This window comes from Plectrocnemia conspersa, unplaced genomic scaffold (assembly GCF_051122295.1).
Source record: "Plectrocnemia conspersa isolate PC_06_02 unplaced genomic scaffold, ASM5112229v1 ptg000014l, whole genome shotgun sequence".
NCBI classification, from domain to species: domain Eukaryota; kingdom Metazoa; phylum Arthropoda; class Insecta; order Trichoptera; family Polycentropodidae; genus Plectrocnemia; species Plectrocnemia conspersa.
The window spans coordinates 31,736,724-31,753,428 of NW_028277178.1; the positions used below are offsets into that span (position 1 = coordinate 31,736,724).

Genomic DNA, 16,705 nt, shown 5'->3' on the forward strand with positions numbered 1-16,705 from the left:
GCCGCGTCAAAAAACTATAATCTGTTCCTTAGACTACTAGACCCTACATAGAAAGTAAATGCTTTTGAAGGCAATGTTCCGTTCTTTTTATTTCTTGCATGTATAAAAAGAGCTGAAGGAACTTTTACTTTAAAATACACTAGTGCATACATATCAAACAGCTGTATTTTAGTTCAGATTCATTATTTGAATCTGAACTAAAAATTTACCTCTCTCCCTCCCCCCTCCCCCCTCCTCTCGGCAAGCCTGCCTATTTAGTATACTATCGGCAATAATTTATTAATATAGCGCTTGTAAAAATATTGGCAAAATTTTGCTAACTATCCTGATATGAAAAATTGTTTTAAAATGGTATTAAAAATAATCGTAGCTTCGTCAAAATTTTTTTTATATTTTTTATCAATTATTTCGGGTTTTAAAGATACTATAATGAAAAAAAAACATTACAATCATTCGAATATGCCATAATTAAAAAGTGCGATATTTAGTGTTGCAATATGTTGTAGCAATTTAAACTTTATTAGCACCCGTCAGACTTAAGGTCCCAAAAATGTAAGCTTACAAGAAGAAATTAGCGTTTTACGACATATTGATTTTATGTCCGATTGTGCAAGCAGGCAAAAAGCAGATCGTGAGTTTTATGGCGAAAAATTACAGGCGCGCTCGTAAAAAAGCTCAAAGCAAGAAAGTTGACTTGTTGAGGCGAATGTTTTTTTAGGAGCACAAAAGCACAAATATATGTATATTATTACTGCATTTGGACAAGGTAGAATTAAAATTATTGTAAAACTTTCTTATACTAATATCTATGACAATTTATAAAATCAAAAATAAACTTTAAATTAGATCATGTACGTAAATATATATCTTAAATCTATTAACGGAACAGAAATGGTACAGGTGTGACATGACATTGGACCCGAGTATTATTTTTATTTTTATTTTTTTAATATAATGAATTTTGAGGACACGATTACTGCAGTAGTTTTAATTATAGTAACATACAACTTGTACAAAAAATTTATATTGTAAACATCTCAGCAAATTTCGTCTACCTAAGCGAATATAATAATTTGTTTTGGTAAAGTTTGCGTTTGAACTGCATGGTAAGCGCTGTGGAGTGTAATAACTGGTGGTTTTTGACCATGGCGCCGTGTTAACTAACAAGTACCATGTAACAATTTTTAACATTGCTAACTTAAATAGTGTTTAAAACTAAGCTTTTGATATTTTATGATATATCTGTGAGATTAAAAAAATCTAGAACAACCTAATTTATAACAATCGACTGGAAGTGTAATTATATAATGGCCAGATTTTTCAATTGAATCACTCTTGGACCACCCAATTAGGAATCGAATCAGCATGTCTTAAAACAAGCGAAGAGCTTTTAGCAAAATTCACAGTCGTGAAAATCAAAATATTATTGAATCATAAATTGCCAGTCAGCGTTTGATATACAAATACGGGTTTAAACGTTTAAGATAAAAGGAGCTTCTTTGGTAAAAATGAGACACCACTGTGAGAAAACTATTTTGCAGTCATTAATCAAAAAAATATAAGTATCTGTCGCAAATATCTTGAGAAAGGATAATACGTGCATTCGATATTGCCATCTAAACCGCCGTTTGTAATCTGATATAGCGGCCAATAGTAATCTGTTGAAAAATTGCCATTTTTTGTAACTGGATGTGCTACTGAAAGGGACAGAAAACATAATTTTATATGGAGGAAGTCATAGATATAAATACGGGAATGCAAGCAACCAACGATCGCTCTGATACTGCTACTGGCAATCACAGTTGACATTATAGGCATTATAAATTAAAGAGCTCTACAATTTGAATTCAATTAATTCATACGAAATCTGACCAAGATGAGATCGACCCAAATGTATGCCATTGAAGATCAGAGAAACAGCCGCTTCTCCCTTTGCGTCCCCTGGTCTAGCTCGACGTTCGGAATCCATTTTGAACGGTTATACGCTAATATTTCCAGCCTTGTCTAATTATAAAAAGTGCAACCAAATGCGAGAATTGTACAATTATAGTAGTAAACATTGTTTCGGTAGATTTGTGTAAGGTTAGTTCGGTAAAGAATAGCGGCGTGTGTCCGACAGTTACGGTTAACGGCGCGCGCGAGCAAAGTTGAGGCACAGGCTCTGTGAAGCGTTACCCTTGTCGATTTCAGGCTCCGTGGAGCGATTCGCTTGCGCAACCATCAGCCATCTTCCGGTTGTTGGGCCCATTTTCGCGCATCTTTTCATTTTGTGCTCCCAATTGCCCTCGGGCCGTTACGTACGCACGCGGCCAATTCAAGGACCGCACGTGCCGGAGCAGCGTGACTGCTTTTCCGACGGATCAGGAAATCGAACGTATAAACACCACCGTTACATATCCAATTTATACTAGGGCAATCGTTATAAAGAAAACATGACCATAGAGGACTTTATTTACTGATTAACCTATTTATAATTGGGATGAACAGTCTATTACAAAAAATACACGTGTCTATCACAAGACCTCCTCCTAAAAGGTGAACAGTAGCGACGTGACATTTTCACATATCATTCTGGCTCTCATTTATAAGTCAACTGTGCTATTTTCAAATTTAAGTTGAAAGTGAAAAGTTTAACTGAACAGCGACGTGCTAACGATACAATAAAATTTATGGTAATAGCCAAGCATAACAGGATGAATAAAATTAATTATAAATATTAAATAATGAGTTTGACACTAGCCCGAGTGAAGTCGGGTAATAAAGCTTGTAGTCATATAAGATAGCATACATATAGTCCATCCAAGATGTTAACGCTCATCATCGTTGTGTTGAAAGCAAGGGTGCGTGTACGCATGCATGCATACATATACAGTTTTCCGTGAATTTATTTACACCGATAGGAGAACGTTACCAATACTAAATCAGGGCTATTTTAAGGGTAGGGTGACCATTCGTTTGAAATTATATTAAAAATATTTTTATTATAAATTATTGTCGTGTTGTGTTATTTTGTAATCAATAAAACAATTCCTCCAATATTCTATCGGTATTTTTAAAAAATATTATATTAAACAGATATTCAACCTGGAGAGTAATACAAAAACAAATAATGTTTTTGAGTTAAATATGTATTGTATATAAATAAATAAAATAAGTAAGAAAGTGATATTTTACATTATCTTCAACAAATTAAATTAAAATAGGAAAAAATAATTGAACGTTTAATTTCACATGCTCACCCTATTATATTCTCTCACCAATACTGTAACAATGAGTTTAGAATTTATATTTCAATTTTACTTTAAATAACGCATGACATCCTATTATGATTTATGGGGTCTGGAAATTTTAATTAATTGCTAACGGTAAATTTCTGGCGGTGAATTGTGGGCGAATCACTGCCTAAACACATGATTTATATAGAATTTACATAAAATCATTGATTGTACTAATTGGTCGTCCCTGTCCCTTTTTTTACTACCTGCTCTGAACGCAGCTTCAAATTAAACGGATTTAACCCATTTATTTTTAGAATTTTAGCGATTATTAAACATTAAAAAATATTCGTATAAATTAAATTTTTAACATAAAAAATATTTTATGAGAATTCTCTAAAATTAAAAATTATTACTATGCATTTTCGTTGAAACACTAATAGTATATATGTATAGAATAAAACAAACTCAGTTATAAACCCTAAGTTTATAACATAAATGAGTCAATATAATAGAAATAGTTCTAAAATATCGAAAATATTTGTTTCTAAATTTTTATTTTACCTCATATATAATACATAATGATTTGAGGTATTAGAATCTTAAGTGCAAACTCAACATTTATGATTTCTTTTAAGCCAGATAGTAACATATAAAAAAATAATTTCTAGAATGTAACCCTGAACTTCAGAGGCCTAATAAATATATGAAAAGACATTAAATATATATTTTCATATAAGTGCAAACTCTAACAATTTATGATTTGTTTTAAGCCAGTAACATATTAAAAAATAATTACTCTAATTTAACTCTGAACTTCTGAAACTTATAAAATAAGAAATGTTTACTACTTTTAAACTATGCTGGATAAATCTGTAAAATTGACCAGAAAGCAAAAAGTTTCAAACTCAAAATCTGTCTATAAAAATTGTCTAATCGACATTTTTTTAACGACTAGATAATCTTTTTTACAAAGTCGTTAATATTTTAAAGAACCTAAATATATTTAAAGTCAAATATCTCGAAATAGTATTTGTTCAATACAAATTAAATTATCAGCGCCTCACATATTTTGTATTATTTAGATACAATTTATTAAATATATTCCTAGAAATTGATTTTTTATGTAAAACTACACTCTTTGCCAAAATAAATAAAATTTTATGATATTACTCTATAAGATCCTGCTCAAAATATATGTTTGTACAAATGTGTATTTAATTCTGTTTAGTTGAAAAAAAAAATAAGCTGTTTGTTGTAACCTGACAGACGTAAGTTGTAACCTGACAGACGTAAGCTGGATAAAACCTGTGGCTTCTGGATTACAATTCTATACCTTACTACGCTATTCTGATATTATTATTATATAATACTAAATGCCATTTTCATCGATTATAACTACAGTGAAGAACCTTCTATTATGAAGACATTTCGTCTTATTTCCAAGAGACCGAGAATCAGAAGCCTGTTAGTTCGAAATAAAATTTGCTCCCAAGTTTTTTATATTCATAGGTATGCTGCTCTTACATATGCATATGTTCCAAATAACAAGGTGACCGATAATCCTCTCAGTATTGTCGGCCGTTTTGGAGCCCAAGCAGCGGTTAATCGCATTTTTATTACAATGCGTTTCATAACTAAGATTTTTTCCAGGTAGCCGGAGCGGTCGTTGCGCAACAGCAACAATGGTGAGTCACGGCAACTTGCCGTAAGATAAATTTTTCGGATACAATTTAAATTGGGCTGACCTTGCGCCTGTTCCGTTACGTTGCTCGCTTGCCGAACAAACGGCGGCCTAATCTCGAACTCATCTACTCCACTTTCGTTTGTTAAAATATCAACGCTTCCAGATAAAATCGCACTGGTGTTACGCTTTTGCGCCAAAGTCGTTCCGACCTGCCTGCCCGTGTTTACCTCATCGCAATCGGCCCGTTTGGAAAATTTATCTCACCTATCTGACACTTGTTATTGTTATACTCGATTATGATTTGACACATTTCACAAATGACTTGTCATAATATTTCCCACGAGTTTCTATAACTTATCGCTTATCTTTCAGCGAATCCGAATTTTCGTTGCAATTATGAATTCTATGTAAAACATATGAAAAAGTCTGTTTTAAGACAGGGTGTTGCTATATTAACCCTTTGCACTCGAAATCGTTTTTGAACTAGGTAGTAACTTGGGAAAAATGTTAAATTAAAATTATATATGTAAGAGCATAAATATTAATAAGCTAATACTAAACACGAGAAAATCATAAAAAAATACTTGCATTTCTTTAAATTTTTTAGGTTCTCTTAAGTACCATTGGTTTACAATCCATAACAAAAAATAACCAAAATAGGATGACCACCTCATTTAAAATATTTATGAGACCGAAATATATCTAAACCATAAATAAATAAATATACATAAATAACAAAGATATGTCGCTCAGTTTTAGATAATAAAAAAACGACCACCGGCTGGTCAACATTTCTCACCCTCCTCCCCCCTCTAAAAAAACTAAAATGACATTACTGATTCTAAACCAGAAAATTTCGTGCTATCCCACAAAGAATATCTAAAATAGCAGTTTTGAATCTATTACGAAAATATGTTTTAAAATATGTCATTTCATATCAGAATATATTTTCACCGGTAGATATATATTTTTACCAGGGAAAATATATTTTCTTTGGCAGATGCTAGTAAATAATATTATATATACATTTCCATACGATGTATAAATGTATATATTTCACTTGTGAAGTCTAAATTCAATTTAACCAGTAGATATATATTTCTACTAGCGAAAATATAATTCAAGCTAGTGAAACTAAAAGCTCCTCTTATATGTCTATTAAACTCAATTAACCAGTTATGAACACATTCTGCAAAAAAAAACAACTCTTCGCTTCTATTGGAGACCAGACAACTGAGCCGTATTCGAAAACGATACAAACTAGCGTATCGTACAGAACGCGAATCGCAAATAAAGTATTTAAGTGACAAGCGCTCCTTGTAACAAAGCCGAGAAAAAAATGCGAAAAGCATATTTTCTTTAAACACCTCCGTCTTAATTATAAAAAAATGCACCAGGCAAGCAGGGACGTCATTTCGGGGGGGGGGGGACACTTTTGCCTCTCCCTTCCCATAAATTTAGCCAGAAAATGCATGTCATTTTATTTAATAAAATTTGCAAAATCCTAATAAAATCACGGACTAGCCAATTTCCCCCCCCCCCTTTTTCCAAAAAAAAATATTGAATGGTGTCACTTATTCTAAGCCAGAAATTCTCAGGTTATCCCTTAAAGAAAATCTAGAAAAAACAGTCTCGAATTTATGTCAAATATATTTCTAAAAATATGTTATTTGAGTGATAATATCGGAGAATATTTTCACAGGTAGATATATATTTTTACAAGTGAAAATATAATTTAACTGGCAAGTGCTAGTAAATAGTAATACATACATTTCTATAATTATCAGTATTTATTAACATGCGATGCATAAATGTTACTGTGAATTTGTATGTTTTAATAAAAGGATATATTTCAATAATGAAATCCAAATATATTTTAACCAGTAGATATATATTTCTACTAGGAAAAATAAAATTCAACTGATGAACCATAAAATGTCTATAAAGCTCAATTTCTAAGTTGTGAACGTCCATTTGCTGTTCAAACCCAAACCTAACCTACACGAACTAACCAAACCCAACCCAACTTGACCTAATGAAAGTTCAAAAACTAATTAAAGTTTTAGAACTTTCATTAGATCAAGTCCAAAATACAAATTAAATTTCAGAGAAAAATAAGCGTATGAAGAAGTAGACAGATGTCGCATCTCGCATATTGCTCCATAGTTAGTCTCCACCTGGATAGTACACTATGATATTAAAATATATTAGCTATCCTTACCGCTATTACTATAAATGTCTGATATAAGAGAGCTGATCAAAGAATATTTAAACTGAATTTTGGTCAATAGGATGGCGCAAAAACAATTATCACTTCTCAGAAGTCAAAAATTCACGTCAAAAACAATAAAATCGTGTCGGCACCGTCGCAGTGGGGACGCTCGGTAACGAGCGTTCCCACTGCGACGGCGACGGCACGATTTTATTGCTTTTGACGTGGATTTTTGACTTCTGAGAAGTGATAATTGTTTTTTGCGCTCTCCTATTGGGGAAATTTTGGTTTAGATGCGCCTTATTTAATTTGTAATAATATTATAAATAGTCGTAGTATCAGTGCTAGATTACCAAGCACTGTTTTAATAATTTTAACGTTTTTTTGGGATCGGAAAATTTTATCGCCCGCAATTAATCGCTTATATAAATTCTTAATATGAACAATAGATAGCGTTTCTACTGTGAAGGCAAAGGCACGATTTTATTGCTTCTGACGTGAACAACAGGGTTATTATTTGGAAAAAGAGGGGCGGGTAATTGGGGCCTATACATATTTGCATGTTTTCTGTATTAAAAAAAGTTGAAAATGATTTACGGAATTCAAAGCTAATTGCTAATAAATTATTTATTGAAAATGATGCTGTGATATTTGTGATTAGAAGTAATTGCAAATAAATACTTTTTTTTACATACGTAATATGAAAATTTCTAATAAATTTTGTGGCGCTTTTTTATCATTCGAAAAAGAGGACCTTCAAAAGTATGGTGCCCCTGGGGCCTTTTAAGTGCTTAACCTGCCACTAGTCAGTGTATAATAAAAGTTTAGCAAGGTCTTAAAGAGTAACTATGCAAAATTATATATAGCTTTTTTAACTCTGGCATTTATTGTTAAATATACATAAATTATAAGCTATGTGTAAACATGGTAAAATACGATAATTAGCATTTAAAGAATATAGTAAAATCTAATTTCAAAATATAAATCTCCTAACCAAGAAAATGCTAACTGACAAATGTATTCTTATTCTATTAAAACATTTTATTTTATTTTTATGATAAAAACACAAATTGTATTAATGATTATGATTAAAATGTAATAAATATATTATTATATTTATTTTTATTTCAAATATGAAACTATATTTTAATTTTTATTATCAATTTTTAGCAATTTTAATGTATATTATTGATTTTATAAAATCATGTAACATATTAACAACACTTCTAGCTCTCGTTTTTGATAAAAATAAAAAAATAAGCAAATGTCAAAACACCACACATGTATGTACATATATCAAAAACATGTTAATTGTGTAGCTTAACAAATTATTGCCATAGATTGTTTATTTAACTCCCATGCAGTTAATATTTTGTTACTTGTAAGTGAAGTATATCTTATTTTAGATAATAAATATTGTTTCTTGTCATAGGTTTTTTGCTATAATAATTTGCGATACATTTATTTTGTAACAATATTCATGAATAATTTTAAACGTAAAACATTAATTTTTTGTAATAATTACAAAGAAAACATTAAGAACGAGTACCTATTTTGCGGACCAGCGATTGCTAATCTTAATTTTATATATGTCTCGTAATTATTATTTGAACAATGAGGCATTGAATCGTGGCAAGATTTTTTTAATCGTTTGTTGTTATACAGTGCCGAAGGTCAAAATTTTTCGGTTTAATCATGAAATTGAATACCTCTATCTATTCCGTAATATATGGAGTAACCTTGAAAACAACACTAAAGTTCACACGGCGATTACCTATCATTTTGTTCTTATATGTGGAACAATGCAAAGTATACAAACTATTAACTATTTCGCAACGTTCGGCTCCGGCGAACATTCCGGTGATGATACATTTTTTTTTATATTACGAACTTTTTTGTCACCGTGGCGTTTAACATTAATTTTGTCAACGCTTTGTCCTTTTGCACGGTTGCAAAATGAACGTTTTTGTCACACATGCGCAATTATATTTCAATTGTGTCACGGTTAAACGGACATCGCGTAATCTATAAACTCGAATTTAACCGCTATAAATATGATGTACCTTTGTACAAATGTGTGTTTTAACATATAGTATACAATACATGTAAAGAGATGAGCTACCTGTTAAGTGTCGGCAATCGAGGACGACACATTATGCAATAGTGTGAGGCCACTTAATGTTTCGTTAAGATAATAATGGCCCAGCGACGAACGGCAAACGGCGATTGCCACACGTTGCAATATTTAATTCGCGGTATTCAAAACTTACATCCGATTTGCTGTCGCTGTCATTATGTGACACAATGGAACTCGCCAACTAATTATTTCGATATTTAAAAAATCACAAACGACATTGATAGCGTTTGAAATTTCGCAACGACTCACTAATGCACCCGATTCATAAGAACTGATCAAAAGGCGCATCTAGGCACTAATAATGCAACGCAGTCATCAATTTGCGAGAATTACAAAAGTGAATCTTCATCAATCAATACGTTGTAGATAAGGTGAAAGTTAATATTGTTGAAATGTGATAGGTCGTCGCCGTTGGAGGCTAATTGAATTAATTGTGATTAATTTTAGTTCATCGCGATTATAATGTTTTATTATTAATAACTTAATTTACAGATATTTGACATTATATTTTATATACAAATATAACCTAGATATATTAATTTGCTATTTTAAAATACGCATTAGACTTGAATTTATTCGTAGATAACACAATTCCTAACATTTATCAAGAATTTGCAATTAAATTAGCTCCCAATTTTATACATATATAATATTCTCTATGAGCTGAAGTGGCGCATTTTTTTTAATATTTAATATATACGATCTTTACCGATTTAAATTAATAATCACTTGGAAATTGAAAAAAAACTAATGATCTATCGGAATTTTAATGATATAATAATCACTAATTCCGATCTCACAGGCATGATAGAAATTGTAAAACAATAAAATTCACATGTGATTTGAATTCAATTTTTTTGTATTAATCATTGACTGTAACACTAACCTATAGTGCTGGTAAATTCAGATCGGCCAAGGGCAGAGCCCTGAAGGCTGATACGACAACTTATGCACTCTCTGTGTGTTAAATCTGATCCGCTTTTTGAAACATAATGGAGGTTATTCAAAAATTTAAGAAATAATTTTACTTATTAATTTTTTGAACACGCATTAAATTTCAATTTTGTGTAGATTTTGATTTATTCATGGTAATAAGTAATTTCTTTGATTTGGTGTAACAGATTTTTTTAAATGGCGGCTTAGTAAAAACATTATAAATTTAAAGCTCTAATAAATATTAAAATGTTTATTAATATATATTTTAATAATAGTTTTATAAAAAAATCTATGCAATAATTAAAAAACTACGTTAATAATCCTGGAGAAAAAGTATATAAATTAAAATATTTTATTAACCCTCTGCCCGCGGATGACACATATAGAAGTCAAAAAAAAAAACGCCAGTATGCATTGGGCACCTAAATGTGTCATGAACCTTTGAACCTTGTAATATGTTTTTTTGTATAATTTAAGGTTGAAAAATACTTAAATTTATTGCAATAATACTTATATAAATTACGGCATAAATATGTGCTCCTCCACATTTTAGCAAATTTCGAAATGGCGCGTAAAAATAGGAATAATAAAAATTAAAATAACTATATATAATACATAAAAATACATAGCAATTTTAGGCTAAAAATTAAATTTGTACGAATATTTTTTATGTTATACAACAGCTACGTATTTTTATACTGATGCATAGGAAAGGGTGGGTCCGTGCAAATACTTTTTGAGTGATTTTTAAAAAAAATAGGACAAAATTTATCTATAATTGCTATTAAAATAATAATAAAATAAAAAAAGTTTTTTTTAAATACAGAATTTTTTCCTAAATTATGCGGCTTTTTTCGAACGGAATCTTGATATATTTTTATAATTTTTTGAATTTTGTTTTTCTAATAATATGTACTATTTTTTTAATATGAAAATATTTAAATATAAATTTAAGAAAAATACTCTGCATATATTGTAGTACTAATTTAAAATTGCTACCTTTATCTGAATTTTTTATCTTAAACTCCTGTTTTAATGAATTTTTTTATTTGTTTCAGTCGTTCTTCGGTCGTTCATACAACAACTTGAGTTCGATATCGGAATGCAAGAACAACGGAGAGTGCGTGATCAACAAGAAGAATCGCACGGCTTGCAAAGCGTGCCGATTACGCAAATGTTTATTAGTGGGAATGTCAAAGAGTGGTTCGCGATACGGAAGACGTTCCAACTGGTTCAAAATACACTGCCTCCTTCAAGAACAGCAACAAGCGGCCGGACAACTGCGGCAGGGCAACAACGGTCCGCCTATGCCCGGCGCTCCGCCCAGAGATCTGCTCTTAGAAGACTACTTAAAGACCGTTTCGCCGGAGAGTCCTCATAGCGAAGAAGAAAATAGAAGAAGACACACGCAGACGGCCGATTTTATGCCGTTTCTGTTTCCACCGTTGCCTTTAGGAGGCTTTTCGCCGCCTATGCTGCCGCCGCCGCCGCATCTGCTGTTTCCCGGAGGATTCCATCCAGCTCTGTATCCGCCCAGGGGTCTTTTGAAACCGCCGACAAACAACAACAATAGATACACGAACAATAACAACAACAACAACAACAACACGGAAACCCACGTCGAATCGTTCACGAAGAGGTTCTATTTGGACGCCGTGTTAAAATCGCAGCGATCGTCGCCGAGCAGCAGTAGTGCCAAATCGGCGCCTATCGAAAACGAAGAAGAATCTTTAGACCCCGAAGAATCGGACTCACCTAGACCCATCGACGAATTGCCGAGACCGATTCCTCTATCGCTGACGTCACTAAATTTTGCTTCGGGGTTAACCGTGTCGAGGAAAGATTCTTCCTCGCCAGTGCAAGAAAATCCCATGGATCTGTCTATGAAGTCCGGCAGCTATTCGGGAGACGAGAGGCAGCCGACGCCCGAAGAGATAGACGGAGACGTGGATAGCGAAAGTTCCGTCGAGGGAATAGACGACGCTGCCAGTGGAGACTTGTTTTCAGCGAGACACGACGTGAAACGATTGAAGTTGCACAGAGCAGCGCCCTTAGATCTGACCACTAAAGTTTAACCGCCGAAACGGTGCTAAATAAAACTCTCTTATAGTTTAAATTAATTTAGACGAAAAATAGTCAAAATGGTAAATGGATGTTAATTTTAAAGTTTAAACGTACAAAGATTAATAATTAGTTGTGTTCAAAATATGTGCCTAGGAACAAAAAAAAACTTTTTTATGTATTATATAATAAAAGTGCAGTATTTTTATAGACATTTTTTTTGTAATATTTGTGAATATGTATTTTTATACCGAGTGTAACCGTCCAATGTGGTCATCACAAAAAATATGAAGCGAATGTCGCTTCTTGAACCCGAAAGGTCAGCCGTACGATTCGGCTACGATTCAACTGTATTGATCAGTTTTACGTGTATGTGTTAATTGATAAGGCGGCGACAATGCAGAAAGAAATTATCGCAGGGTCACGATCCACGTCAGAGTCTGAGGTTTTAAGCTCGCGCCGTAATGAGCCGTTGTTGGTTATCCCTCGATCTGGGATCCCCGTTGTCAAAACGTCGCCGGCCATGCAGACTAGTGACTCTAATCGACTGCAAAACGTTTATAATTTTAAAATGGCGGCGGTCAAATGTCATGAGAACTGAGGTGCACCGGCGAGGTTAATGGGATGGCCGCGGCTCTGCGAACGATATCATGTCAGGCGCCGTTTATCAACCGTTCATAATTTCGCTAGTTGATAATATTGTACCATGGGCGTCTGCATGCAGATTGCGGCGATTAAAGTCTCGTTAGCAACAATTTGTAACTAACGTTCATTTCTGGGAGTTGCTCTGGATGCGCACGTACGTCCTCATGAGGCGCGAGCTTTTCCGCATAAGTTTGATGCGCATCGAAAAGCTCATAAATATTGATAACACACTTATTTATAAAATACGACGTTACCACCATATTTTACATCTTGAAACAATTGATTGAACACATTTACTTACAGGCTCGGGTAATTTATCGCCAGCAATTTATTGGTAAAGTGCTGGCGGTGAATTAGTACCAAACGTTCCCACTACGACGACGACTTATTACTTTCGACATTTTTTTATAAATCTATTTAAATTACATTAAGATCATCGTGATCTCACAAGTTACCCCAATGCGTCACGATACACATAAACAATACATGTATAATTAAAATAATACATAGTAAGAAACAATAAAAAAAAATATAAAATAATAAAATTTAATTTTTGACTCTTAATAAATAAGGTTTGGATAAAGTATTATTGTTTATTGTAATACTTTATTTTGCTAATTCTTTATAAATACACTAAATTAAAACATGCATGATATAACAAAAACGGAATTAAAAAACAGACCATAAATAGATTCCAAGCCCCCAAAAATTCACTTCAACAGCAATAAAATCGTGCCGTTTCTGTCGTACTAGGATATCTATCGCTACTACTTTTTATATTACGATTACAAATTTAATGATGCACATCTAAACCAAATTTTGACCAATACGAGAGCGCTAAAAACAATTATCCCTTCTCAGAAGTAAAAATCCACGTCAAAAGCAATAAAATCGAGCTGTCACCGTCGCAGTGCGACGGCACCGACACGATTTTATTTTTTCGGACGTGAATTTTTGACTTCTGAGAAGTAAAAATTGTTTTTGCGCTTTCTTATTGACCAAAATTTGATTGTAAATACTTCATCCAATCATCATTAATTACAATTCAGAAGTTCAAAATACATGTCAAAAGTAATAAATCGTCGTCGTAGTGGAAACAATCTGTATTCTAGAATCTAGGAAAATTAATCGCCCGCAATTTACTTTCAGCAATTAATCACCAGCATATTTTATAGTCAGGCAATAGATATATTTCATTTTAAATTAAAAATTGTATTATTTATTAAAAATATAACGTCACTGATACAGTTGCAAAATGTCCATTTAATGTTCAAACTTAAACCTAAAACTAAATATTTTTTGAACTTCCAATAAATTAATTTTTAAATGTTGGGTCTGGGTTTGAACAGCAAATGGATGTTTTGCAACTGTTAATTTTAGTTTAATAAACATTTGAAAACAGCATATAATTTAAACCTCTTGATTTTTAAAAATATTTTTTTAGACTCTCCACTCCGAGTTTATATAAATACATTTAGACGATGAAATATTTTAGCGATTAATTGCTGGCGATAAATTGCGAGCGATAAATTTTCCTAGACTCATAAAATAAAACGTTCGGATTTAATTCATAGACGAGTCTAGAAAAAACTATCACCCACAATACACCGCCAGCAATTTACCGCCGCCTCAATTGAATGCATAAGAAATTTACAGCCTACAAATGATCACTAGCATATACATAAAATTTATTCCATTCATTTTAAATTAAAAATAATGTTTCTTAAAAAGTCTCATTTTTACGATTAAGTATAAATCAATTGTTTTATACATTTTAACTGCCCTAGTTACTAAAATTATATTCATACTATTAAAATATCACTTCCTATAACAGTTGTGAAACGTTTATTTGCTGTTCAAACCCAAACTTTTTAAACTTTAAGTTTGAACAGCAAATGGACGTTTAGCAACTATCAATTTGAGTTTCATATACATTTTAGAGTACCATATAATTGACTTGAAACACCACCAATCAATCAATTTGTAACACATCTCACGATAAAATATGCTAGTGATCATTTGTAGGCTATAAATTGTTTATGCGATAAACTGGCGGTGAATTACGGGTGAATTTCGTTTAGGTTAGGTTTGGGTTTGAACACCATTGGATATTTTGCAACTGTCTATTTGAATTTCAGACATTTTAGAACAGCATGTAATTAAAAATTCAAAATACGTATTGATAAAAAAACACATATCATTGCATCTAGACAGTAAAATATGCTAGCGATTAATTGCTGGCAGTGAATTGTGAAGTTATTTTTATATGTCTATTTAACACATATTCTATACAGAAATTAAACTAAAGGCATTCCTATGTATATTAATTTTGTAATCATCACTACTTTTATATATTTTAAATAGTATTTAGTTAAGAAATATTAGAAAACGATTTATATAATTTTTGATTAACATATAGTTCACCAGTATTTTTTAATAAATATAATAAATATTACATACGTTAGAGTTACTCAATCGTTTCCATATGTGATACTTTTGCAATACATTATAATATATATATCAACACTCCGAAATAAAATTGCCAATAACAATAGCTGTTAAAACACAGTTATTCTTGCACTATGGGAAAACGATATTGTTTTCTTCTCACATGCATCATATCCACGATTCGTTCTAAACGGTCGACTTCTCATAGTTAGTGAATTCATGCACTTGCATTCTGCACCAGAATACGCCACGAGGGTTTTGTGGTTGCAACACCCATTACCACTCACATTTTCCGATCAAATTGCTTGTCCCGACACCGATACGAAACAATTAGGTTTAAAAACACTTTTAGTTTATCGTTGAACGCATACATAAACAACATACCCGTGAATTCAACCCGGATAGTGCCATCGATTTTTTTAATTGATACAATATTGCATATGTGCCATATTAAAATGCAATTCGCGCATTTAAAAAAATATTTGCACATCATCAAATTGAATTATTTTAAAAAGTGAAGCATATTAAATTATAATGTGGTATCCCACGAAAGCTCTGTATGATTTATTTATAACATACGTTATTAAATTGCGTTATTCATAAAAAAGGTAAGACTATTAGTCATAGATCAAATATCAAAATAAATAAACGCAACTACGCGATAAACGCTTCGCTTCATCATATTTTCGAAAGCTAATCAATGAGCGCAATTACTATTTAGATCCGCCATTTTCGATTAAGTTCGCCTCGTCCGAAATCAAATTTGTGTATTATAATAATAACTGTAAACTTCATTTGGAGATGTTTTATTTTTCAAATCATTAAATAATACATCTCATGCATCGTGACGATTCACTTAAATCGCGATCATGTTCAGAGGCTTATTAAACGCGTAATTATAAACTAGTGCACTCTCATTAACATAGAAAATCAATTAAGACATCAAACGTTCGATGGCCAAGGCTCGATTAATCTTTTTTAATTAATATATTTACTTTGACGTAAGTTCATATTTCCGCGCCTGAGAAAGCAATTATTTCGAAGAATGTTTTTTTAATTTATTTTTTCAACGCGCGTATTGAAAAAATAATATGAATTCCAGAAGTCGGTTTTGATTCACTCGTATTTATATTTAAACGGCTACAAAAGTCCGATTGTCGATCTCGACGTCGACACAAATGGCTCAATCAAGACGTATTCTCGTTACTTTCGACGCCAATTTCGACGTCAGTTAATTGCCGTCGCGTTTGATTCGAACAGTATACAAATATGACAACTCACCATTGAATAGTTTACGTTTCCCACGCTCGGGTAATTTATTATGATTGTCATTTTTTTGCTTCGAACCGCTTCAAACAATCAAT

The 16,705-nt window shown here is 32.1% G+C and overlaps 1 protein-coding gene across 1 annotated transcript in view; it reads left to right on the top strand.

The window, feature by feature from the left end:
* LOC148226788 (uncharacterized) overlaps nt 1–13,531 on the top strand; it is an 88,135-nt gene extending 74,604 nt beyond the window's left edge. The window contains exon 3 of the mRNA XM_088204050.1: nt 11,246–13,531. Within this exon, the coding sequence (XP_088060176.1) occupies nt 11,246–12,262 (1,017 nt within the window). The 3' untranslated portion in view covers nt 12,263–13,531. The remainder of the gene's footprint in view (nt 1–11,245) is intronic.
* The last annotated feature ends 3,174 nt before the right edge of the window (nt 13,532–16,705 follow it).